Here is a 25,646-nt window from a genome sequence, read left to right as displayed (position 1 = left end):
TGTTACCTATAGTCATCAATCATATTGTACATGACATCCCCAGTACAGATTTATCTTATAACTGGAAGTTTGTCCCTTTTAACCACCTTTACCTAATTACTACTTCTGGTAACCACAGATCTGATCTCCTTTTCTATGACTTTGCCTCTTTTTAGATTCCATCTATAAGTGAGATTATACAGTTTTGTTTTTCTCTGTCTTATTTCCCTTAGCATAACACCCTCAGGGTCCATCTATGTTGTCACAAATGGCAGGATTTCCTTCTTTTTGTGACTGAATACATTGTGTGTATAACATGCATACACACACCACAACTTTTTAATCCATTCATCTGTTGATGGACACTTAGGTTGTTTTCATGTCTGGACTATTGTAAATAATGTTCACAGCGGTGAGCATGGGGGTGCAGATATCTCTTCAATGTAGTAATTTCATTTATACCCAGAGGTGGCATTGCTGGATCATATGGTGGTTCTATTTTGAATTTTTTGAGGACCCTCCATACTGTTTTCCACGGTGGCTGTATCAATTTACATTCCTACCAACAGTGCACAAGGATTCCCTTTTCTCCATATCCTTGCCGGCTTTGTTATCCCTTGGAGGTTTTTTTGCCGAGGGGGGATGATAGCCACTTAGGTGTGAGATGACCTCTTATTGCGGTTTTAACTTGCATTTTCCTAGCAGTTACTGATGTCATACACCTTTTCATGTATCTGTAGGCCATTTTCATGTCGTCTTTGGAAAGATAGGTCTATTTGGGTCCTTCGCTTATTTTTTAATTGGATTATTTAAGGGTTTTTTTTTTTTTTTTTTTTTTGCTATTGAGTTGTCTGAGTTCTTTATACATTGGATATTAACTCCTTATCAGATACATGATTTGTTAATATTTTCTTCCATTCTGTAGGTTGCCTTTTCACTTTGTTGTTTTTTTGCTGTGCAGATTTTTAGTTTGACATAGTCCCACTTGTTTCTTTTTTTCATTTTGTTGCTTGTACTTTAGGTGTCATATCAAAAAAATCCATTGACAAGACCTATATCCAAGGAGTTTTCCCTATGTTTTCTTCTAGGAGTTTTGTGGTTTCAGGTCTTACATTTAAGTCTTTAATCCATTTCAAGTTAATTTTTGTGAGTGGTATAAGACCGGGGTCTAGTTTTGTTCTTTACATGTTTTTTTAAAGGTTTTATTTATTTGACAGCGTGCACACCAAGCAGGGGGAGCAGAAAAGGGAGAGGCAGGCTCCCTGCTGAGTAGGGAGCCTGATGCGGGGCTCAATCCCAGGACTCTGGGATCATGACCTAAGCCAAACACAGTCGCTTAACCAACTGAGCCACCCAGGCGCCCCTGTTCTTTACATTTAAATATCCACTTTTTCCAGCATCATTTATTGAACAGACTGTGTTTTCTCCAAGTATTCTTGGCTCCCTTGACAAGTATTAGTTGTCTGTGTATGTGTGGGTTTATTTCTGAGCTCTCAATTCTGTTCCATTGGTCTATGTATATCTGTTTTTACGCCAGTACTATACTGTTTTGATTACTTTGTAATAAAGCTTGAAATCATGAACTGCAGTGTCTGCTGCCTCGTTCTTCTCTCCTGGTATTACTTTAGCTTTTGGGGTCTTGTGTTGTTCCATATAAATTTTAGGTGTTTTTTCTAGTTCTGTGAAAAATGTCATTGGAATCTCGATAGAGATTGCAGTGAATCTATAGATAACTTTGGGTAGTATAAACATCTTAACAATATTCTTCCAATCCAGGAACACAGAAAACCTTTGCATCTATTTGTGTCTTCTTTGGTTTCTTGTATCAGTGTCTTACACTTACCAGTCTAAACAACTTTCACCTCTCCTTGGTTAAATTTATTCTTTTTTTTTTTTTAAAGATTTTATTTATTTATTTGACAGGGAGAGAGACAGTGAGAGAGGGAACACAAGCAGGGGGAGTGGGAGAGGGAGAAGCAGGCTTCCCACGGAGCAGGGAGCCCGATGCAGGACTCGATCCCAGGACCCTGGGATCATGACCTGAGCCGAAGGCAGATGCTTAACGACTGAGCCACCCAGGCACCCTGGTTAAATTTATTCTTAAGTATTTTATTGTTTTTGATGCTATTGTAAATGAGATCCTTTTCTTTATTTTTCAGATAATTCATTGTTTGTAATGTTATTTTCAGTGCCAAGTCACCACGTTACATTAATGGTAACTACCAACCCCACTGAGAAATGATTGATTGATTGATTTTTCTCCAGCCATTGAAGGAGGCAAATGTCAGCACAACTGGAGTTGAGTTTTATTTTTGGGTTCGGATTGTGAACCATACTCCACGTTTCTGAGTGGCTCCCCTCCTCCTCTCACAGATCACTGTTGCTAATTTTAATATCTCTTCTTTCCCTTGCCCAGCGAAGCTTCTCTTGCGGCTCAAGGGAAGTTGGGTTTTACTGTCAGTCTTAGTAGGTTATCCTTCCAATGCCAGGGTGATGAATTTACTCTCTGCACAATGGGGAGAGGGCTTTGCTCTATCCATTTCCTGGCTTCCAGTCAAAGATCAGCAGAGAAGACTTCTTTTTAAAAAAACAAACATAACACTGTCATTTTTCTCTTTGACAGAGAGCTAGGCGGTGGCTGGAACACTGAGACCTAAGCTAGACCTCTGAAAGGTGGGCCTTTGAAAGCAGCCACGTGAATAGCACTGCTCAAGTGTTAGAGGATTCAGAATACCTCTAAGAGACACGAACCTTGCAGACACGGAAAAGTAGAAAAACTGTAAATTTTAAATTGTAAAAATTCTAAGTCATAAAATTGTAAACTGTAAAAGTTGTAAATAAGAATGCAGAATGCTGAAGTGCACCCTTCAGGGCAGGGGACCTAGAAAGCACAGAACCAGAGTGAAGACAGAGCAGAAATGACTGACTAGGGAGAAGAATGACCCAGTAGTAAGAGAAGAAAAGTAAAAGACCTTCCCCCTAAACTACGCTGTTCTTTGCCGTAAACTCTTATCTTTTCCCGGGCCCAGTGGAGTCCAGGCTGGTGGGCAAGGAGGTCTGGAATATGGATGAGACAGCTCAGGAAGAGGCTAGCTGCCCTTCGACGTGGTGAAGAGGGCGGTCTGGGGGTGGTCATGGTGGGACTCACCACACATATGTGAAGGTAGGGATTTTTGTCTGTCCATCTGTCAAAAAGATGCCAGCAGAGCTCAGAGACAGAGGAGCGGAGAAAGTCCATTTTTAGTTTGACAAAAGCTGCCAAGGACAAAGGGAAGCAACCATGTTTGTTTTTGCTTCAGTGGGGGTCTAGAGAAACGCTAAAAGGACAGTCAGTCACTGGTCCAGAAGGACAGTTCTGAGAACAGAGAAGTACTTGCTGACTGTAAATATCATGCAGATTACTTAGATGAGGTCTCCAATGTGGCTGAGGAGTTCCTGAGGGGTGATTCTCGAGACTGGCATCAGGCTTCTGATGTCAGAACCACCTGAGAGCCCAGGCCCTATCACAGACCTACAATGAGAATCTTAGGGAATGGCCCAGCATTTTGTGCCAGAGGAGATTTGTTTCGCTTGCTTTGTTTTCATTTTTAATGCTTTACCAGTGATTCTGATAGATAGCCGGGATTGAAGATTACTTGTCTAGAATCAGTCCATGAGATGTTCAGAATTGCGCTATTGTTCTCAGAGCAGAACAGATAGAAAGTATTAGGGGCACCTATATTCCTATCCTTACATGGGCCCATACGTACACAGAACTCTTAGGAATCAGCTTCTCCACCCAAGGCCACTTCATATACTTCAAGGAAAGACCAGGCTCTGTGTTTGTCTGTCAGATAATATATGGCCCTGGGCTTATTGTATGGATGTAGAGAGAATAAGATGAATTGATCTCTGTCCAGCAAAATCATAATTGGGACTGGTATGAGGAATGAAAGAACATCCGGGAGAGTGGAGGGAAAAAAAAAGTAAGTTAAGGAGTGCAGGAGAAAGGAAGGAGGATCAAAAAATCTAAAGAGAATTGATTTCATTTTCTGCCTCATAGCCCACATGGGTAAAAGTGTTTGCACACAGGTAGGACTCAATGGCGGTTTTATGATAAAAACTTACTCCTATTTTATTATCCATAGAATGAACAAGGATTTTTTTTCCTAGAGAAATAGTAATTAGAGACAGTGTTTGATTTTTTCACATCAAGGTAATCTGACCTTTCCGCTGTTAAACTCGTAGAAAATATTCAGTATATGTTAGCTTGGATGAAAGGCCATGACTGGGCAGAGTGCTTAGTCTTGACCCTATGTGGCCACTGGTCCACCGTTTCATCAGAGGCCTGATGAATGATGAGTATGGGTGGTTTGACTCAAAACCAGAGCAGTGACTGGAAAACAAATCCGGCTGCTGGGCTTCTTTTAGGTAAAGAATGAAGTGGGCAATGTCGGGTTCTTAGAAGTCTGTTAGTCAGCTGTGGGACAAAGGGGGCGGGGACATTAATTCAGAGAAAAAAAATAATTGCTTCACCTCTTTCTAAAGTACACTTGCCATCAGTCTAAATGTCATTACTACCCTGACTGACAAATATCTCCTGTCAGTTTGTTCTCTTAAAAGATACCATAAAAAGAAATATGTGTTAGAGCTGCCATTCTGGCTGTCTGGTTTCCCTGGGACATCGATGTTCAAAGGAAAGCACAGATGTTTCTAGAATGACCCTGTGCTGAATTTGGAGGCATCCCAACAGCCAGCTCTTTCCCCACCATGGAGAATGCTTATCCTCCTGTTTCAGAATCAGTGTTTGTGAGGGGCGCCTGTGTGGCTCAGTCAGCCCCGCATCTGGCTCTCTGCTCAGCAGGGAGTTGGCTTCTCCCTCTCTCCCTTTCCCTCTGTGCTCTCTCTCTCTCTCTTAAATAAAATCTTTTTTAAAAAAGAAAAAAGAAAAAGAAAAGAATCCATGTCTGTGAAATCCTGGCCCTATTGGGAACCTCACAGAGTAATTTGATTTGTCCCCCAAACTCCATGGATTGGGAGAGGGGGAGGGGAAATGGTTGCACCTGTCTACATAGATTCTCGTGGATCAAAAACTTATTTTTAGAGACTTGAAAGGAGATTCCTCAGTTGTCTTCAGCTGTGCATTCGGGGTTTAAGTCTGCACCGTGGAAGGACTCTTCTTTCTCATGGATTTAAGTGCTCACAGGAAAAAATGAATTCCGGGTCACCGCCAAAGCTTCTCTTCAATCCCCAGCTCATCTGAGCTATCTCTCAGATTTTACTTACTAAATTCTGTATAAGATTTGGGCCAGATTGGTGTAGGAGGGGCTTTTCCCTGGAACAGAATACCTCCCTGCTGTGTAGCCTCTTGCTGTACATGATGCTGATGACCCAGAACTTAGTTTCTCAAATCAGGCTGTGGCCTTTCATTCTTTTGTCCTGAAATACTTCCGTGTGACTGGGAAAGTTATGAGCTGAACAAAAATTAGATTGCCAGAGTCTTCTCCCCCAGGAAAAATAATTCCAGGTGCTTCCAAGAGGGTGGGTTGGCTGAATTGAATGAATTATAAGCTGTGGGAATGGTAAATTTGGCATTGGCTGTAGGTGGTTGGGGATGGGTTGTTGGTTTTGTGTCCTCCCTACTTAAAAAATGAAAGAACGGAGAATAGCCTATTTTTAAGCATAGCTTTTGGAGCATTCTTCAGTCCTGTGATAGGAGGTGAAGGGAGGGGGAAGCCCTGAGGGTGTAGGAGGTGGGGCTCCCTGGAGTCCCACCCCCCTGCATACCTTGCTGCAAGAGCGCTTAGCAGAAGGAGCAGTGACTGCCATAGGCCTTCAGCCAACCCGAGTCAGCCTTTTCTTTTGGGGGTCCTGTTGTGCTTCACAGCCTCTGCCATGTGGTCCTGTGGTTTTGGAAAGGCAACTGGGGAGACCGCCATGATCACTGAACTTGGGGAGGTGGGGCTTTCAGATGGCACACCTTCCTTCTGTTTTCTAAACTTCATTAAAATTCTATTTCATTATTTCCATTTTTAGCGATATCCCAAGAGTCCCGTCAACGATGCCAAGTACAAGTACATTTAGCTTAAAGACCTACACTGTCCTGGTTGAGTTGCCCCCCAGACACACTTGAAAGATTTCTGACAGTCAGGAGATTCTGTCCTGAAGGTGTGGCTTTCTGTAGACATTGGTTCAGGCTCCTCTAAGAGTTTTAGATCCATATTAACCATCCCGTTACAAAAAGAAAATCAAGGTGTCAAGTTAGAAGAATGGTCCCTTGTGCTTCTATAGTGTTTTCATATCCCAAGAGGGGGAGCCTAGGAAAAGCTGGATTTGGCAGTTACCTCACTGAAGAGTAGAGGATCTGATCCAGAAAAGGCAGTCAAGAAAAGTGTTTAGTGGCCTGCACTGGGCTCTCTGGGATGTCACACATAGTAAGGGAATTCAGATGACTAGAATGTGCTTATCTGTTGTCCTCTTCCCTGACTCTGACTTCAGAGCACAAGTCAGACTAATCGTCCTTGTGCCCTCCCATCCTGGGACTAGACTTTCTAAATTTCCGTGGACTACTTAATTATCATTAAAGAAGAAAAATTGTCCCTGCTACCAGGAGTGTATAATCCAAGACCTGTTTGGAAAATGCCCCATCGGTTTCTTTGTTGCCCTTTGAGCTGGGGAAGTATTGTCCTATCCCATCTGCCCACCCCTCTTAGAAAAGTGGGGACTTGGGATTTTAATCAGAGGCGGGTAATGGGCTAGCCTGTAGCAATAGGAGGAGGTGGACCTGGAGTCTAGCAGCTGGGGGAGGCAGCCTTGGAAGCATGGAATAGTGGAGAAACCAAGTCTCCAGGAACAAGGATGGGATCCAAGGTGAAAGGTCCTCAAAGGACAGTCAGAGGAACCCGTGTGTTTGGGATTCCAGTAGGAGTGAGTTTCTGTGGCAAGAGATTTTTTCCTCCAGAGTCTGGAGCTGGGCCTGAGGGAACTCAGGAGGGGTCAGAGGGGTCTTGGATAAAGACTGCCTCCGTGGAGTTTCCACTTAACACCAGAAAAGAGCTAGACTCTGGATCAATGCCGAAAAGAAGGCCTACTGCTATGCCTTGCCATCAGCCCTTCAGGCAGGGAAAGCCATTTACTGAGGATTCTGGCAAGCTAATGACATCCTTGAGCAAATGCAGTTTTAACAAATAGACAAAACACTTTTAGAGCACTCCATTTCTTTAAACACACGCCAACAGTTGTTGCCTCCAACATGCATGAGTTTTTTATTGAAATGACATGATAGTAGTGTTAAAAATTTGGAAAAGTCTCCATTGGTCCTGCAACCAGCCAGTTGGCTATTGTATTTTTATAGGTTTCTTTATCATTCTTGCGTATGCATAACAGTTGAAGGCATTTTGCATTCTGCCTTTTCACAGTGACGTGTCACAAACACATTTCTCTGTGTTTCTGGTAGCCTCTGTAATTGACTTCTTTAATGGCTACGGGATAGAACATCCTGAAGAAGCGCATGATTTACTAGACAACATTTTTCTTTTGGACATTTAGGCTCCTTCCAGGCGTTTCATTTGCCTCCATTATAATGCTCTTATTACAACTGTGTGCATACTTTTTTGCGTTTCTTGAATTACTCCCGGAAGTGAAATTACTACAGGAAAGGTTATGGACCTCTTTATGGCTCTGTTATTATATTACCACACACAAGAGTTGCACTCAGTGTCATCTTGTGGGGGATCACACCAGCTAAATTACAGCTCTGACAGACTTGTGTTTTTCCCATTTTTTTGCAAACTTAGTTGATGTAAAATGATGTATAAAAATTGCTTTCGTTGTCATTCCTTTCATTACTAGAAGAGATAAAAAAAAAATCCCTTCCATCTGTTTTAATTTTATTCCTGATAGGAATCTTTTATTCATATCCTTTGCCTATTTCTTTACTTGAGGCTTAGTTTGTTTCTTAACATCTCAACAAGATGTTAACCCATTTGTCATAGTGATACAAAGTATTCTGTAATTTATTAAATGTTTCCAGTGCTCTGAAGTTCAGTGATCTTGGTACAATCTTATCTGTTTTTTGTTTCCTTGGAGTGCATCTGTTTCAAAGCATGGATAAATATTAGGTCTGTAAAGGAATGTGGACCATTCTATTACATGCTAGTTGTTCTAGAATTTAATTTTAAAATGAAATATTTAATTCTTTTATCCATCCAGAATCTTTTATATTTCCTGTGGCTCTTCCCGAATGCTTTTTTATTTGCTCTCCACCTATCGCAGAGACATTTGCTTAATAATCATGCCTCCCCCCACCCCTGCCAATGTACTAAAAATCTGCTTTATCACATGTTATACTTGATAATTATTTATGGACTGCCTATACTGTGCTACATTCTTCTTTTTGAACCAGTACCAGAATGAACTAATTAATTTTACTCATAACATTTACTAAAATTTAGTTCCCTTTTAGAATAAAAATTTCTTAATGTTCATATTGCCAGGTGAGTTTTATAGCAAGTTTGTTGAATTGCAAAATTCTCTCTTGGAATTTTCATTAAAACTGCCTTAAATCTGTAAGTTAAATTTGGAAGAACAGGCATTTACAAATATTGGTATTCTTATTCTGTAACAAAGTACACCTTTCCATTTCACAAATCAAATTATATTTTATAGAATAAAGGTTTGTGGTTTCATTCTGAAAGTTTAACTCGTCTAAGTACATTCCTAAAAATTGAATATTTTTTATCAGTCGTGAATAGAATCTTTGACTCTGTTTTCTAACTGAAAATAGTTACCTGCCTTTGTACTGTTAGGTATTACTGGGGTGTTTTGTTTTTTTGGTTTTTACTTATCTGGCATCGTTATTAGTTGTCACTTGTATTTGAGGAAATGCAGCCCTCCTGAGCAACGTAAAGGACCTCTAGCACGTTCACGAAATAGTGCTCTGTGACCTTCTAGATCTGTGACCTTCTAGAAAGGGTTCTTTTTTTCTTTGATAGCCTAAAAGAGTAGAACAGAAGTGCAGTAGGGAAAATGAAAGCATGTACAACCGCATCCAACAAATGCTTTCATGCCCTCCACGTTCTCCCAGGAAGGTGGCCTCTAAAGCCTTTCATGGGGTATATTACATTCACCAGGGAGCCTTCCCAGACCCTGGGACCCACAAAGAGGAATTGGGGTTCCAGATTATAAAAGAAGATAGCTTAGAGGCCTAACAGTCTTGAAATACTTACGTATGGCTGGAGAGAAGCACTGTTACCCTTTGTTTTTTGCCACATCAGGTTTATCTTACTGGGAGGCACCATCTTCTGGTAACCACCAAAAGAAATGTCAAGGATGGAATTCATTTTAAAATTACAGGCAAGATGATTGAATTAATGATCTAGTGGAACATGTTTCCTCTGGACCTGGCATCAGGGTGCTTTTACCAGCTTTGCCCTGCCCCACCCCCGTCCTGTGAGTTGGTGCCAAGTAATCTCCTCCCATCAATGGTGACAGTGGAGGTCACTTGTGGAGGGACAGAACTGCCATCCCAGTGAAGCCTCTCAGTCTTGAGGTCTGGAGCCCCTGTGAACAGGCCCATGCAGTCTTCTGTGTAGCATATCACATCTTTCCTGGAATGTTATTTCAGAATTAGAGTCAAACCATGGAAAGAGTTAGTAGAAAATGTACTTCGACCCAGGTTCAAATCCACGCTCACTGCCTACAAGCTGAATATGGGAAAGTTTCTCTTTTCCCATCTGTAAAAGGGAGACAAAAAGACTACTTTGTGTAATTATTATTTATTCATTCAGGAAATATGAATATGAGTGCCTCCTCTTTGCCAGGCACTGATAAAAGTGATGTTGATGTGGCAGAGGGCACAATAGATGCACGGAGCTTTTATATGCTTGGGAGTAGCAGAGGAGAGATACATATCAAAGAGAACATGAATTCATATCAGCTAATAATAGCTGTCTCAAGAAATAATACATCAGCAAATTTAGAGTAAGGGTGATTTTTCTTTCAGAAGGGGTGATCAGAGAAGGCTTCTCTAATGAGATACGGAAGCGCAGAATTGAATGAAGACTGGGCATAAGCCATGAGGTTTTGGAGGAAGAACATTCCAGGTGGAGGGGAACGTGTGTGTCAAGGCCCTGCCATAGGAGGGAACATCCTAGTCTGAACAACAGAGGGAGTTCCAAGTGGCTGGAGCAGAGGTAGTGATGGGGAGTGTGCTCATGGTAGGTGCTGACGTCAGAGAGTTGGAAGGGAACCAGATCAAGGACAGCAGGGATCAGCAACCAAGGCCCGCGGCCATATCCAGGCTGCAGCTTGTTTGTGGATAGTCCTCTAGGTAAGAATGGTTTTTAAGTTTTGAAAAAGTCGGATGAAATAAAAAAGACTATGTGACAGAGACCACGTGTGCCCTGCAAAGTCTAAAATCTTTACTGTCTGGACTTTGACAGAGAAAATTTGCCAAATCCTGATGCAGGGTCTTGGAGGCCATGGTGAGGACGTTGCACTTCTGAGTGTGAAAAGGAGCCACGGTGGGTGGTGTGTTGTGGTGGGGGAGCCCTGAACAAGAAGGACAGCTGTAGAAAGATGGCTCTGGCTGCCATGTTGGTTCAGACTATAAGAGGGAGTGGGAGTAGGGATGCAGCAGAGTTAGGAGGCCATTAGTGTCCAGGTGAAACAGGCAGTAGGTTGAACCAGCCTGGCAGCTGCAAGTTGAATACTTGGGTATAGAATAGATTTCAAAGATGGCACCCAGAGGTGCTTTGGCTTGATTGGGGAGCCTGAGGGGGGGAAGGAGTAAAGGATGACACCAAGATTTTTGGTCCACATTCTCCTGTTGTCATGGAAATGTAATGAAAGAATGATCTTTTCTGTCCCTAGGGTTTGATGCCTCCAATTCTTCCACCATTGTGTGATCAGGGTTACCTTCCGAAGGTACATTTTTGATTGTGACACTCTCCGTTTAAAAACCTCTACCAGTAAGAAAAACAGAATGAACAAACAAACAAAACCCCTACGCCAGTGTCCCAGTAGCTGTGGAACTGTCAGGCATAGTCCTCCATAATCTGACTGCCCTGTGCCTGTGCCCTTTTTTCCAGATGTTCCCTCTCATTTCAGCCGACCCCAGTGCTAGTCAGTGAATCATTGGCTAGTCCCCACGTGTACTTCATACTCTCCACCTCCAGGCCTTTGCTCATGTGGGTTCCTCTTTCCTACTCTCATTGATGGTCAACACTCGGACCTGTTAGGATCTACCTTATCGATAAAGCTATTCCTCAACATCTTTTTACCTTTCTGGTCTATTCCAGTGCTCCTTGTCTTTATCTGTTTTAATAGGCAGATTGTTTCCTCTTTGTAACATGGGTTTTTTAATTCATAAGTCTTTCTAGACTTTCTAGACCAGGCTACCAAGAGGGAGACAACATAGCATATGGTTAAATCCTGACTCTGCCCTTGGAACCTGTATGCCTTTGAGCAAGTTACTTAACCTCTTGAAGCCTCAGTTTGCATCGCTCTAAAATGGAGATAATTACTCTAGTTATGTCACAGCATTAATGGCAAATATAAAGTGAGATCGTTCACGTACCACACTTGGCATAGTTCTGTGCCTGCTGTATGCTTAGTGCTCACTAAATCCCAGCAGTATCAATTCACCTTCCTCTAGGAGCTGAGGAAGTATCTCCCTCTCCTGCTTCCCTGGTTACTTTGTACACTGGTTTTGTACACAGTAGGCAAATGAAGATGTTATAGAAACTAGAGCAAAATGAGCTCAAGTTCTGGGGTGAACTAGGAGTTCACTTCCCCCCACCACCACATCCAGCCCTGTGATAGATGGCAAGATACTTACCCTCTTTGAACTTCAAATTCCTCACATTATAAATGGGGGAAATTATTCCTACTTAGGAAAGTCAGTAGGATGAGCCACGATGTTATGTAAAGCGCCTACGTATAGTGTGTGCCCAGAGTAGCTCTCCCCGGGATGATGATTATCAAAGGTTCTCAGAAAAAGCTCCTCTCCTCTTCCAAGCACTGAAGCTTGATCCTTCCTTAAGCAGTGGTTCTCAGAATGTCATCACTGGACCAACAACCTCAGTGTCCTGTGCCCTGGAACTTGTTAGAAATGCCGGTTCCCAGGCTCCACCCCTGGCCCTAGTGAAGCAAGTGCTGCAGAGCAGGGTCCAGCGGCTTAAGTTTTAACCAGCAGACAGAGAGAGAACCACTGCCCTAGCAGAGGGAGGAGTCGGGATGGGAAGCCTCCCAGGTGCTGCACAGTGCCGTTCCATTCAGTCCCAGTGGGGCGCCTGGACTTAGTCTCTCTGCTTTTCTGTTGGCACCATAATAAAGAACACGAGGGCCAGGAGACGTTTCCAGCAGTGCCAGAGAAGAGGAGGAGCACGGAGCTCTTCCGTGTCACTTTTTGCGGTCAGCGACGCTGGACTCTTTTTAAGTTTGCTCGCTGAGTTGATGGGAACAAAGACGAGGGTGTGACCCACAGTTAACACCAGGACATATAATGTAGTCAGTAGTTCAGTTGGAGACACGGGACCGGTTTGGGAGCACACACCCACACGTAAGTCATCATGTGCTATCAATTAGCTTCTAATATTGCAGGTGTGCAGGGAAAATATCAGACTGACAGGATGTAAAAATTAGTTGGTATGCCTAATTTTAACATAGCTGTTGACACATTTGTAAATACAGCAACTGAAGTTAGTTCGAATGATTTCAAGGAATTTGGAAATAGCACAAAGAACATTTAATTCCTCCATCATATTGAAGCCTGGGAGCCCTTAAATCTCTCCAAGCTGTGAGGAAAAAGTACAGCCCCATTTATATATGGTTATCAGCTTTTTAAAAAAACATGATACCATGTCTATCATTTTTCTTTTCTTTAGGTTCCTGGTATGACATGAAAAGATTATCTCTTTGACAGAGTGATTCTTTTAATCCAAATAGAGTTGAAATAAAATGACTCTAGACTTATTATTCAGACCTGTGGCTTCTCTCCGTACCCCTGGCTTTCCCCTTCATTGCTCATTGCTCTGAGGGAGGGTAGGCGCAGGAGAAGAGTGGAGCAGAACCTCAAACCAGCCTCTAGGGCTGCTGGTATGTGGGTCTAAATAAAATAAGGTGCATAAGAGGTGCCCTTGGCATATAGAAGGCAAATGTTAGAATCTCTTTTTATGATTCATTTCCACCTCAGGCTTTGGATACTGTTTTTGTGCGTTAGGGATGGGGTCCTCTGCTCAAATATTTTTGTGCATTAGGGATGGGGTCCTATGTTCAAATATTTTTTCCTAAAAGCGGTGTGTGATCCAAACTATTTGACTGTCTCTGAGGGGAGGGCAACAGGATAGGAAAAGATTTAGGTAAAAGGTTGAAAAAGTTGGTGCCCAAAAATTGTAGGATTTCTTGTAGATTTCAGTTTTTTCCATGATAAATAATAGTTTTGTCTCTGATCGTGTGCTGTTCAGTTCAGATAGTGACATGTAGCTGAGACTCCAGGAAAAAGCAGCAGACACAGTGGCTTTATGTTGGGCTGTCTCTTCTCTTGTGCCTTTCCTGCTTGTTGGCTGCCACTGAGTGAACAGCCAAGGTGGGGCTGTCCCGGGAGGCAGAGAAGGTACCAAGAAGGCCCCTCAACCGATGGGTCTATTTATGCATTACTGGTTGCCCTTTGAAAGTCCTGGATTTCAGAGCCATCTGGAATGGTGAGATCTGGGTAAATAGGACCCATTTAAGTGATTGGGCAGAAGGCCAAGTGCCTTGAAGGGAAAAGACTGCAGGGTACAGAATGTGACCATATGCCTGTCCCCCAAGCTGCCTTTCTGTCGCTAGGCTAGAGTTACATCACATTTGTTTCTCTCTCTCACTCTGAACGCTTCTGAGAAGTTTCAAAGGAAGGTAAGCAGTACCTATCTCATTTATATGCTTCTCTGGTGGAACAGCTCGGGGTTGCTGCTGATCCCGGGCAGGGGACATTTCCAAGAGGAGGTTTGGCCTCACACACCCTCTGCCAAGGATGTTGCATGGCTGTGGTCACCGTCTCCCCCTCGCCCGTAGGCTGGCCACTCACTTCTAGAATGAATTCTTTGGGAGCTTTGCCATGGGTCTTTTCTCTGTAGTCTGTCTTCCAGAATTCTTGTCTTGCTTTGCTCTCAGAGGGGCCACAAGAGGCCTGTGCTGACATTTTTCCTTGTGCTTCCCTACAGGCAGCACAAGGGGGTGGCCACAGGACCCTGCTATATGGCCACGCGATTCTCCTGCGGCACTCCTTCAGCGGAATGGTAAGCACATCCGGGTGTCTGCTTTCACCATTCGAGGAGGAAAAAGAGGGGGGAAAGTATAGGAAACCAACAAGCTTGTAGATTACATTAACAGCGGAAATAATTTGGAATGTAAATAATTAGAACACACTGTTTTCGCATTTCCATCATATAGTTTATCTCATTTTGCAATTATGGATTTGTTTAATGTTTGACCGCCCCCCTCCCCACTCCATGAGGCAGAGGACCATGTCTTTTTTTTTTTTTTTATTTTCCCTAAACCTAACCTACTAAGGAAAATGCCTTGACAAACTAGATGCCCAATAAATATTTGTTGACTTGATGAAGAAATAAACCATAAAATAATGGACTTCTTGAGCATATAAGGAAAGCCAACATAGAAGAAAAATCAATCCGATGAGATTTTTGTGAAATTTCAACTCTTCGACTAGCTACAGGAAATGGGATGATATCCATTGCCTTCAGTCCTGGAATCATTGGAAGGCATTATGTGAATCCAGAGGCAGTAGGAAGATACGGAGCAGTCACAGAAAGCTCATCAGGCTGTAACTAGTTAGGGCTCTAGAACCAGAATCAACCAAAATGGGGATAACTCAATGGAAGCGGAGAAAAATTGTTCAGATTTGAAGTCAATGCAATTTGTAAAATAGAGATATTGCAGATCTTTGGCAGGGCATCTTAAGGAGAATATCGTGATCCCAATCAAGTGTAGTACGTGCTAGCTCTCATCATGTTTGCTCCTGTCCCTGCATCTGTCATCGTCACTTGCTCTCAGTGTGGGGAAGGCTTGTCCTCTTTGGCCCTAGTGGAAAATGTTGCATTAATTCAAGACGTCATTTTCACACGTTTACACCTGCAGTATGCGGCTAAGTTCATCTCGAAGCTCGAACTGTCACGCCGGCGACGGGAGCATCCGCTGCCTCTTAAATAATTTATTTATTGCAGCATTTTTTTTTCCTGAGGACTGAGTAAGAAGTTGACCTTTTCAGCCTGAACATTCATCTGTTGTAGTCTTTCGTGGCAAAGGACTGAGAACAAAAGTGACCAAATGGAAGGTTATTGGAGCGGGAGATGGGGGACATTGAGAGAGTGGGGAACTCTGTATCCTGATGATGTCTAGAATTGAGAAGTGAGCGTGTATCTTTCAGAACCTGGTGTTTATGCATAGGGTGAATCAAACCTTCATACTTCTCTTTTCCTACGTAAATAGACCCAGCCCTCCAACAGCACACTTCTCATGGCTTTGAAAACTCAGGCTAACAGCATGGTAGCAATCTGAAGGATTGTTATTATTATATTTACTGTCCCCACCCCCCAAAAAATCCAACTCACAGTTAACATAAACTCTAGTTTTAGAGTTAAACTAGTTAGTTCTTTTTAGGAGCAGCTCTGAGAATGAAGCCGGTGACATATGACTTTGGACAATGAAATGACTCTCTACTTTTTCCTGTTGCAGAGAAGTAAAAAAAAGTAGAACTCAGAAAATACATTCCAAGTGCATATCTACCCGCCAGTCTAATTCCAAGATCGGCCACTGTGCCTGTCAGTAAAGGAGGCGAGGAATGGGCCATGGGTTTTTTTCCCCCATTATTAAGTTTTTCTGAATATCGTTGTTAAGTTTTACACACACATGTATTTTTATGATTGCAAAAAAAAAAAAAGCATAGACACAAAGAAGTTCCATAGCTCATAGAACGTTTGAAAAAACAAAATCGATAGAAGTGGGGGGAATCATCATGGTCCCTCCCACTGTCCAGAAAGAACTTCAGTTATCAGTTTGTATAATTCCTTTTAGCCTAGTTGCCAGGCATTTAAATTGTGCTTACCTGTTAACTGTGCAAATGTACTATGTTGTATATGTTCCATGCTATTACACACTTGTGATAAATACTCTTAATGGTAACATATTTCACAAAATGAAGTACCAAAGTTTATCAGCCTTTCCATTATTGTTGGTTGTATATGTTCCATTTATATTGTCTCCATTGTAAAAGTTCTTCAGTACCTTTGAACTAAAGCATATGATTAAATATGTTTGAAATACTGATTTCAAACTTATTTCTGTAGCATATGGTCCTAGAAGTTAAATCACTGGGTCATCAGATAAGAACGTCTTTGAGATTTTAAATATACTATAAAAGTATGTTTCAAAATGTTACATACCAGTGAATATGATAAACAAGCCCTTTCTACAATAGCTCAGTGTTGAAATTGACGACTGGAAGCCAACTAGTGGTGAGATGCCAAGACCCAATAAAAGAGTGTGACTTCACTAGCATCTGCTCTTGTTTCACAGTATCTAACATGTTTGACCACATCAAGATCCCAGACAGATAAACTTGCCTTTGATGTAGGTCTACGAGAACATGCCACAGGTAAGTCAGCATTCCCAGATCTCCTACTCACTGGGGTCTTGGGCTAAAGGCTTAAGGATATTGAATATGTTCTTCATTTGGGGTTCCAAACCAACCAACCAGTGGGGTCAAGAAATAGGTCTGATAAAATTTAGGAGGTAGGAGACTAAGAAAGAAACAATGTGTGATAGAGACATAGGAACTAAGAATGAAGGAGAACATAATGCTTTCACCATAGTCATATACTTTGGGAAACACTTGCTATTTTTGTGTTTTGTTTGGAATTCAGTCAAAAATATTGACGGTCAGGAGGTGCATCCTGAGAAAGGTGGTAACCAGGATGATGTAGGTTCTCCCTGGAAATATAAGAGGACCAATATAACTATACATACTTATAGTTACAGTATCAAAGAAGAGTCTGATTTGCTGTGGGTTATTCCATAGACCAATGGAGCAGTAGGTAGAAGTTGAAAGGAGGCACACTTTACCTCAATGAAGAAAACCACTTTGCAATAGCTGCAATTATCTGGCAGACCTAACAGCTGGCCTTGGGGTGTAGGGTGCTCTCTGTGGCTTGGAAACATTCATAGGTAATCTGACCATCCATCAAGGGCAATGAATATGGAATTTCTGCTCCATTTACAGGTTGGGCTATATAGCAGTCAGGATTCTTGGTTGCAAATGGCAGAAATTCACTCAAGCAGAATGAGAATTTACTGGGTGAACGTTGGGTAGGACCTGCTCTAAAGTAGAAACCCCAGGCTTGGAAAATGGACAGGAACAAAGAGAGGCCAGAGAAGAGAAAACATCCTAGGTCATACTACAGGAAGAGTCAACTTTGAATACAATCTTTAATATCATGACATTTACCCCAAATAGGAAGGGAAATTCCACTGTTGGGTAGTCAAAGGACAAAAGTCCATGTTGTTCCCAAACTTTGTCAGTTCATAAGGGAATGATCCAAATTGTCTGATTTTATAGAGGATCTAGAAAAAAAATCAAGAGATTAAACCATGTGCACCTGCCATCTCTGAGTTATGCACAGAGATGTATGAGAATTCCTGAGGAGAACCTCTGGCTCTCCATTTCTCATTTTTGTACAAAGCAGGAGAGTGGGCTTGCCTCCGCCCGTTGAGTTTTTTCCCTTAAAATAAGATTATATTTGCATTGGATTTGAGGTTGCTTTGCCTTCAGCTAAAGTGTAATTCTTAAAATATAATTTCCTCTAAGGTGTTGTCAACCTTTGCTGACAATTACAAAATGTGTGAAGTGCCACACTCACTGATTCTAAGTTGGCCTCTAAATATAAACGAGCTATCAGTCTTAGAGCACATAACCAGAAAAGTCCTATATGTTCATTCTTTTTACACCGGTAAAATGACTTCAGACTTTTTGAGAGTTAGAAAAAAATTGTTTGCTTTATTTTCTGTGACCCAATCATTCATTCATTTCAAACTGTCTTGGAAAACTGAAACTTTCCCCTGGTCAGATTCACTCATATCAGCTGTTCTGTCAGTGTCCTCTTCTAGAAACATCCACCATCATCCAGAAAATTTCCTTTGCCCCTCTTCTAGATTCCATGTTTCCCGGATCTCATGTTTTGTTTTGTTTTGTTTTTGGGGGGTGGTTTTTTTTTTTTTCCTCCTTGATTTACCACGTCACTTTGGTGGAGCCCATTATCCCATAGCTTTTACAAAAAAGATCCATGGGAGGTAAAGTATCATCTAAAAGTTCCTTAATTCAAGCTTCGTAAGTAATTCATAGTATTCTACATTGGAAATATGTTTTGTCCTCCACATCATGAAGGTTTTCTTCCTTTTCTTCTAGCTCAGGCCTGGCTATTGAGACATCTACATTCAGATTCCCGATCTTTTATGTAGGGACTATTTATATTTTCTCAGAGCTACTTAGATTTTTCTTTTGCCCTTCTGTCTGAAATTCCACAATGATATGTCTGGGCATGGATCCTATTTGTTCCAAGTCTCACGAGAATCGACCCTGGTGTGGATCTCTCTCCACTGTGCTAGGGACTCTGTGGGCCTTTTCAATCTGAATGCTTGTCTTGTAGCTTTGGGAAATGTTTAATACTATTTCTTCATTAATTCCTGAATTAATTTGTTTTCTCTGTTTATGCTTTCTGGAAATCCTCTAGATTGGTTTTCTAATTTTCTCTTCACTCCTATTTCTAATCTAGTCTCTTCATTCTTTTGGGGAGATTTTTTTTTTTTTTTTTTTTTTTTTTTTTTTTTTTTTTTTTTTTTTTTGGTTGTTTTTTTTTTTTTTTTTTTTTTTTTTTTTTTTTTTTTTTTTTTTACTCTATCCTATAACTCTCTTGTTTCTTTCTCTTTCAGGATCAAAGAATTTTTCTCCAAAGGGATCATTCATGGATACTTTCATTTCTGCTTTATGAATGTAACTTTTTCTTACCTCTTTGAGATTATTAATTATATGACTTTTTAAAAGTTTTCTTTGACTCTCTGTAATCTTTTCTTTCTCCAAGTCTCTTTCCCCACTGATTTGTTCTTGCTGTTCATGTTAGTGACTTGACTTAGATGCCAGGTGATCCTTGGTCTCCCTTCATGTTCAGATCAAGGCAGTAAAAGCTGACCAGAAACCCTGAGTATGTGGCAATGGCTTGCCATCCGTTAAGCCTCACTTTTGGCTAACCTGGCAAGGACTAGGCATTTCACTGGAGATGCCCAGGCAGAATTATATTTTATCTTGGGTAGTTTGGCTTTCCTAAAGAGGAATCCTTAAATTTGAGGGGAGGAGGAGATTTAGCATCCCAGCTAGTGTATGAGGCACAGTGGCAGAGGGAAAGGAGCTGGGGTTTTACTTATCAGGGCATAACATTTTAATGATTCTCTATTTTTCTCAATACTTTTCACTTCCTTGTTTGCCAGTGGTTGGTATTGCAAAGCCAGAACTTTGATGGTTGGTCATTCCATGGATTTAACTCTAATCTTCTGTAGGGTAGAGGAGAAGGAGTCATCTGGCTGTGCAGGGTACAGAAAAAGATGTGCCAGGAGATAAAAGCTCCTTAATAGCTTCTAGTCAATTCTGCTTTCAACCCCACCTGCTGCTGCTACCTTTATAAGTAACTTACCTCCCAATTCCGGAGACTTTTCTGGGAAACACACAGCAGGGATGGCTTTATTTCTTGAAATCAACTTCTCCATTTTCTTACTTTCTTAAAGACTTGGATTTTAGCTTCCTCTTCACTAAAAGCATCTATCTGCTTTCCTTTTTCCAAATTGTCCATTTCTCTTCTTTGCTATCAACTTTTCACCTGCTGTCCTAATCTTTGTGGATTTAGGCCTTTTGAAAATCTCTGATTTTTTAGTAGAATTATTCATGTTTTAATAGAATTTCATGGAGAGTATGGCAAAGATAAAAGTATGTAAGTAGTCAGTAGACTAGTGAAGTTAATTCTTAAAAATTTGTAAGTGCCTTTGAAGAATACATTTTTCAATATGTCTTAAAAATATTCAAAGGCTTCTATAGTTTCTGGCCTCCAATACTCTCTCCCAAACACTGTCTTTCTGTCACTAGAGAGAGCAAAAGTGTTGGACATAGTCAAGTGGATATGGGGCTAAATAGAGACTGAGGTCTGGAGTATGTATGTGTGCGCATGTGCTCTTGAAGGATTGTTATCAGGAGAAAGGAGAATTGAGGGACAGAATTAGGGACACTGATTTCCATGAAGCACTGACTAACTCCAGGAACATTTATGTAGGAGAAGCCTGTTGGTGGACCATACATCCCGCTTCCAAACAGAGATCTGAGGGAGAGAAAGTTCGAATTGGTGATGACCTCATCCTCGTGAGCGTGTCCTCTGAAAGATACCTTGTAAGTACCTCCTGACAGACATCTTTTCACTTTCAGAATATTTTCATTTAGGAACTAATGGCTGAGGTGAACTGAGCCACATTAGGTTGGGTAGGATAAGACTCCTTTGCACAGTACACCAGAAAGGTAGGTGGTTCAGTTCTCTCCCCTGCCACATTATCATGGGGCCTGGAAATTTAACTGTTAATTGTCCTTTCAGATTAAGGTACTGTGCCCAGCAACCCTGCTCAAATGCCCCAGGCACTTCCTGAGAAAACCATTTATACATTAGCTACCATTACTGTGAATTTCTCACATGGTTTAGCTCTTGTCCAGCAAAGAACAAGCCAGAAACAACAGGATATAGAAAAATAAGCTGATGTGGGAGAAATGCATAATTTAAAATGTTTTGGCAAATGGCATGTCACAGGGTTTGAAAGATGCAGGTGAGATTTTTGCACCTGGGGATTCGGTACTGGGCATCACTGACATCAAGCCCTCAGGTGTCCAAATATCAGAGAAGTGTCAGAAGTTTTTAAGCTTCTCAGCACCAATACTGCAGGCAATTTTACTTTGCCTAGACCAAATGCTGGAGTCATTTTTGCCATTTGTGAATTCCCTCCTAACAAGATGAGACATTTTATAACTTCCTGTTGAATCAGGGATCCAGCTGAGGGGATGAAGTGAACACTCGTCTGCCACCTCTGCAGCTGAAAACTTCCTCTTCCCTGAATAAAGTGTCCCACTTTGGAGCTGTTTCTACATTGGGTGGAGCAGTCTCCCACGGGCTATGTAGAAAGAGCCTGATGACAGAGAGACTCTTGAATTCAATCCTTGAGATTCTGGGTTGAGCTGCTTCTGTCAGGACTGGCCTGGTGATTTAAAGGATGTCTCGTTTCTGTTTCTTCTGCAGCATCTCTCAGTATCAAATGGGAACATACAAGTGGACGCCTCTTTTATGCAAACACTCTGGAATGTACATCCTACGTGCTCAGGAAGCAGCATTGAAGAAGGTGTGCTTTTTTATGTGCATTCAGCCCTCAGCCGTCCAGTCTGTCTTGAGCTGTATATATTGACATTTTCTGCTGCTTCTCAGCTCCTGCTTCGTGTCTTGCTTCGCAGCTAACATTATTTTAGTTCCCCTGAATCTCATTCTCTGATGTGGGTGTGGATTATTTTCTGTCCTGCTTTCTGATGACAGGGGCATTCCTGACAATACCTTTTAATCCTTTAGAGCCCACCTTTAGAGTATATAGGCATGCAGGATTTGGATATGCACTCTCCCTCTCCCACTGACTTTTCCTTTCCATTTATGGTTACTGGTTAGAAGTGTATAGACCTCAGCAACTTCAGTCTTAGAAGAGATTATTTTCCGAGAAGGTGATGCTGGTACTATTTCTCCCCATTGCATCTCTTCATACAGGTGGAAGAAAGACTTTCTCTATAATAAAATTGTGTTTGGCCATTTGTTTTTACTTGTATTTATGGAGGACCATTTAACAGTAATAGAATTTTCTCAGTATTTTATTTTTCCCGTGGAAGTAAGATCATCAAAATTTGTTCAACATATCCTATTTCTTGGAGCCAGGCAAAGTCAATGCACCTTTCAAGTTAGAGAATAAATATACTGGCCTTACCATACTCATGGGTAATATTGCAGCTGAGTAGAATAATCAAATGCCAGTGACTGATATAAGTTATCATCTTACATTCTAGCACTTTACAGCAAGATCAGAATTTTTAAAAAATACTCATACCACAGCTTTAACCAGATTTTTGATCCCGAGCCCAGTAGTTTCAAACTGGGAATGCCCTTCTATGATAAGATGTTTGAAAATAGAGGGAAAATTAAGGGTGTCAAAGTGTTGTCCTAGTTTCAGAAGGCATCAGAACAAAGCTGAATACTCAGGAAATGACAGATTTTTAACTCTTTCAGCAACATGTGGAAGGAAGCCTTTAAAAAAGGCTTTAAAAAGGCTTTTACACCAAAACTAACCCACCACCTTGAGTCTGTTGTCATTCCTTTCTGTCAAGAATCAAGAAGCTCTGGCTTTCAGTCTTCCCCAAGGCAGTTTTGACTGGATCTTCTCCTTGTTAAATTTTTCCTTTTCACAATAGGAATAAAATGATTCCCCAGTCCCAACAGACAACTTGTGGAGATTAATTAAGAAGTGTTTGCAAATCACGTCAAAAAGGTCCTTATCGATGTGTTGAGTGCCCTTGTAATTTAGCCTGGTTAGCTCATCACTTGAGTCATCTGGCCAGGCAGAAAATGCCCTCTCAGCATCCCTGGTGAGAAGCCCTCTTCAGCCCTGAGAGCATAAGTGGTCCTCGTCATGACCCTTCTTTCCCGAATATTGCCCGGCTAGAATTCAGTTAGGAAGTGCTGTGATGTACCAGCACTTGGCAGTTTTCTCCGTGTGAATAGAATATTGATTGGAAAAGCCTGAGGACTGCAAACGATGGATCCAAGTGGGACATGGCCTCGCCATCATGAGATGATAGAGTGTAATCAAGAGCATGATTGTGGAAGATTTTAATTTTTGTAAATAAATTGGCTGTTAAGAATTCCCCTACAGTATATCATGAATGATTTTAATGCAAAAAAAAAGGGGGTATACAACTGGAACTATTAGTACAGTAAGGTAGAGGAAAATTGGGAAACGATTTCTGACTATTTGAGAGAAGTTTAAGAAGAACTTGCCTCACATGGTTACAAAAAAGAAAAAAAAAAAACTGTGGGAATATCACACTGCCCCTGTACAAGATGTACTGATAAACACCCCTTTCTCCTCTGGCATGATTTCATTTCATCATTCTTACTGTTAATTCAACACCCAGAATAGTTTGGTAGCCCCTGAAGTGATCTAATTATGTGATTTTTTTAAAAAAACTCCTGATGGAGACATGAGTGTATTAAGTCTGTATGTCTCCTGGGAACAGACTAGTCTACAGAATTTTTTTATTCAAAGCAATAACAAACTCCATTTCTTCGTACAAGGTAAACCTCAGACTGGAGTCCCTCTCCCTGTATGTTCTTTGAATTAAGGCTCAGAATTTATTTGAAGACTAATGGGTCATTATGTCCTGGAAGCTCATTGTTTCCCATACATCTTGCAACTCCGTGACTATTGAGATTCCTTATGCTGAAAGCTAAGTGCTTATGGATAGTGGCTCATCTGCTGTGGGATCCTGGAATGACATTTCGCCTCCCTTCAGTGCTGTGGGATGAGCGTCCAGGTTTGATCTGTGTCTGTTAAATGCATTCAAAAGCTAGCTTCCCCTAAGACAGCTCTTAATAAGTTTGCTGACCTCCTTCCCAGCATCCTCTTTCTTCACCATGACTGCAATTTGGTTGGGATTTTGCCACAAAATATACCCATTAAGACTGTAAGAGCTTATCCAGGAATTTCATGTTGGATATATTTACATCCTAAGCAACTGGAAAATCCTTATCTTCCTCACAGTAGCAACACCATTTTCCTTTTAATGGTATGAGTTGACACTATTTTCACCCTATGTTTTGATGTTGGACTTGCTAATCTCTGAAATCCTATTTAACTTTCAGTGTTAGAATTGTTTCGACTTTCTTGTCTTCTTCCTGAGGCCAGAATTCATGGAATCTATCATTTTCCAAATGCTGCTTTCTTGGTGTTTTCCATAACTGACTCAGACCTGCATGAATTTACCCTTTTTAAACACGGTGTTCTCATCATTAAATTTCCCATAAGTTCATAGTGGAATATAATTCTCTCACTAGGATACCTACTTGGTGGGCATGTAGTACGTCTCTTCCACGGTCACGATGAGTGCTTGACGATACCATCTACAGACCAGAATGACGCTCAGCACAGGTAAGCCGATAGCATCATCCTTCTCCCAGCTGTCTCTAGTCTCGAGTGCCTCAGACTAAAGAGTTTGCATTTGGGTATGGCCACGGATGAATTCTGTAAGCATCGGCCAATGGGCAAACCTCCCTCCAGCCATGGGATGCAGTTTGTGAGACAGGAATGGCAACGCACTGGATCTTGCTCACAGGAGTACGTGGATACACATGCTGCTTCTTAAGCAAGCTCTTCCCTAATGCTTCCCAGTACCTTCATTTTCTCTGGTTTCTGCTCTGCCTAAGGAGTTTCTGGTAGCATTTGTTGTAGATGGAGGCACCCATTTGGTGACAGAAATCAAGTGAGTCATTCTAGGGAGTTTGTGCACCTAAGTTATTCACCATCAGAGGCAGATCTCTCTTTCCCCCCACCTCTCATGTGTGAAGTCATTTAGGTGGCGTTGGGTGATTTCATTTTGCTTATTACCAAATAGGATTGGAGAAACCAAATATCGGTATCCAACAGGAGCTGGATTTAGCAGGGACCGTGCCAAGGGCAACATTCAGAGGATGCTTCTGAGGGTGATGCTTTCTGTGGTCCTTTGCTTGACTCCTCAATGAATGCTTTTCAAAATTCAAAACCAAGAGATGGAAGATACTAATCCAGATCTTAAACTCATACCGAAGGGTCCCTTGGTAGTCTGTCTAACATCAAGGGAACAGAGTATAAAGAGCTTGGAACTATAGAAATGTGATAAATATTTTTTAAAAATAAAATTGGATCCAAATTAGGCTGAATTTGTAGCAGCAATGGGTGTGATCTCCCAGAGGTAATACATTCTTTGTTTTTGTGTAATGCCTATGGGAACCTTGTTAACTGCATTTCTTTTACTTCATTAGAAACATGGGGTCACGTCCTCACAGCTAAGAGAGCATCTAGATCAGGCTCCTGCCAAAGGTCACATACTGGCTGCTTTCAGATGGCAGCCTAGAAGCCATGTGGCTGGCTCTCCATCCACAGCTTGTTCCTTGTCTGATGAACTAAGAGGACCTTCAGGAGCAGAGCAAAGAAACCGTGCATTGGCAATATGTATCCCTGTTGTTCTGAGTCTCTTCCTACTTGTTCTCTCCTCTGAATCTCTCTCCAGGGGAACCAGACCTGACCTAGGACACATAAAGCACAGACCTATGGCAAGTGCCTAATTAATTCACTCCCTGCCTCCTTGACACTGGTCCAGTTAACTGACAGTTATCTCTGAGGAAGGGCATTAGGCTGACCTTAGAATTAAGGATTCCATACCCTAAATAATGTCACGTGATCTTATCCAATTGTGATCTTTTTTTTTTGTACAGTAAAATTATGCAAGAGCCCACGTAGTGTCTCTTTAATATCTTATTGTGCAT

At 41.5% G+C, this 25,646-nt stretch overlaps 1 protein-coding gene across 1 annotated transcript in view; it reads left to right on the top strand.

Annotated features, from left to right (window-relative positions):
• The window catches only part of RYR3 (ryanodine receptor 3), a 518,087-nt gene that overhangs the window by 205,251 nt on the left and 287,190 nt on the right, over positions 1-25,646 (top strand). Inside the window, exons 4-8 of the mRNA XM_073877464.1 lie at positions 14,163-14,237; positions 16,534-16,612; positions 20,328-20,440; positions 21,333-21,432; positions 24,180-24,273. Coding sequence (XP_073733565.1) covers positions 14,163-14,237; positions 16,534-16,612; positions 20,328-20,440; positions 21,333-21,432; positions 24,180-24,273 — 461 coding nt within the window. The remainder of the gene's footprint in view (positions 1-14,162; positions 14,238-16,533; positions 16,613-20,327; positions 20,441-21,332; positions 21,433-24,179; positions 24,274-25,646) is intronic.

Source organism: Callorhinus ursinus, unplaced genomic scaffold, assembly GCF_003265705.2.
Source record: "Callorhinus ursinus isolate GAN/ISIS: 27379988/994484 unplaced genomic scaffold, GSC_fseal_2.0 scaffold25, whole genome shotgun sequence".
Lineage (NCBI taxonomy): Eukaryota > Metazoa > Chordata > Mammalia > Carnivora > Otariidae > Callorhinus > Callorhinus ursinus.
This window is presented reverse-complemented; position numbering and strand designations above follow the sequence as displayed.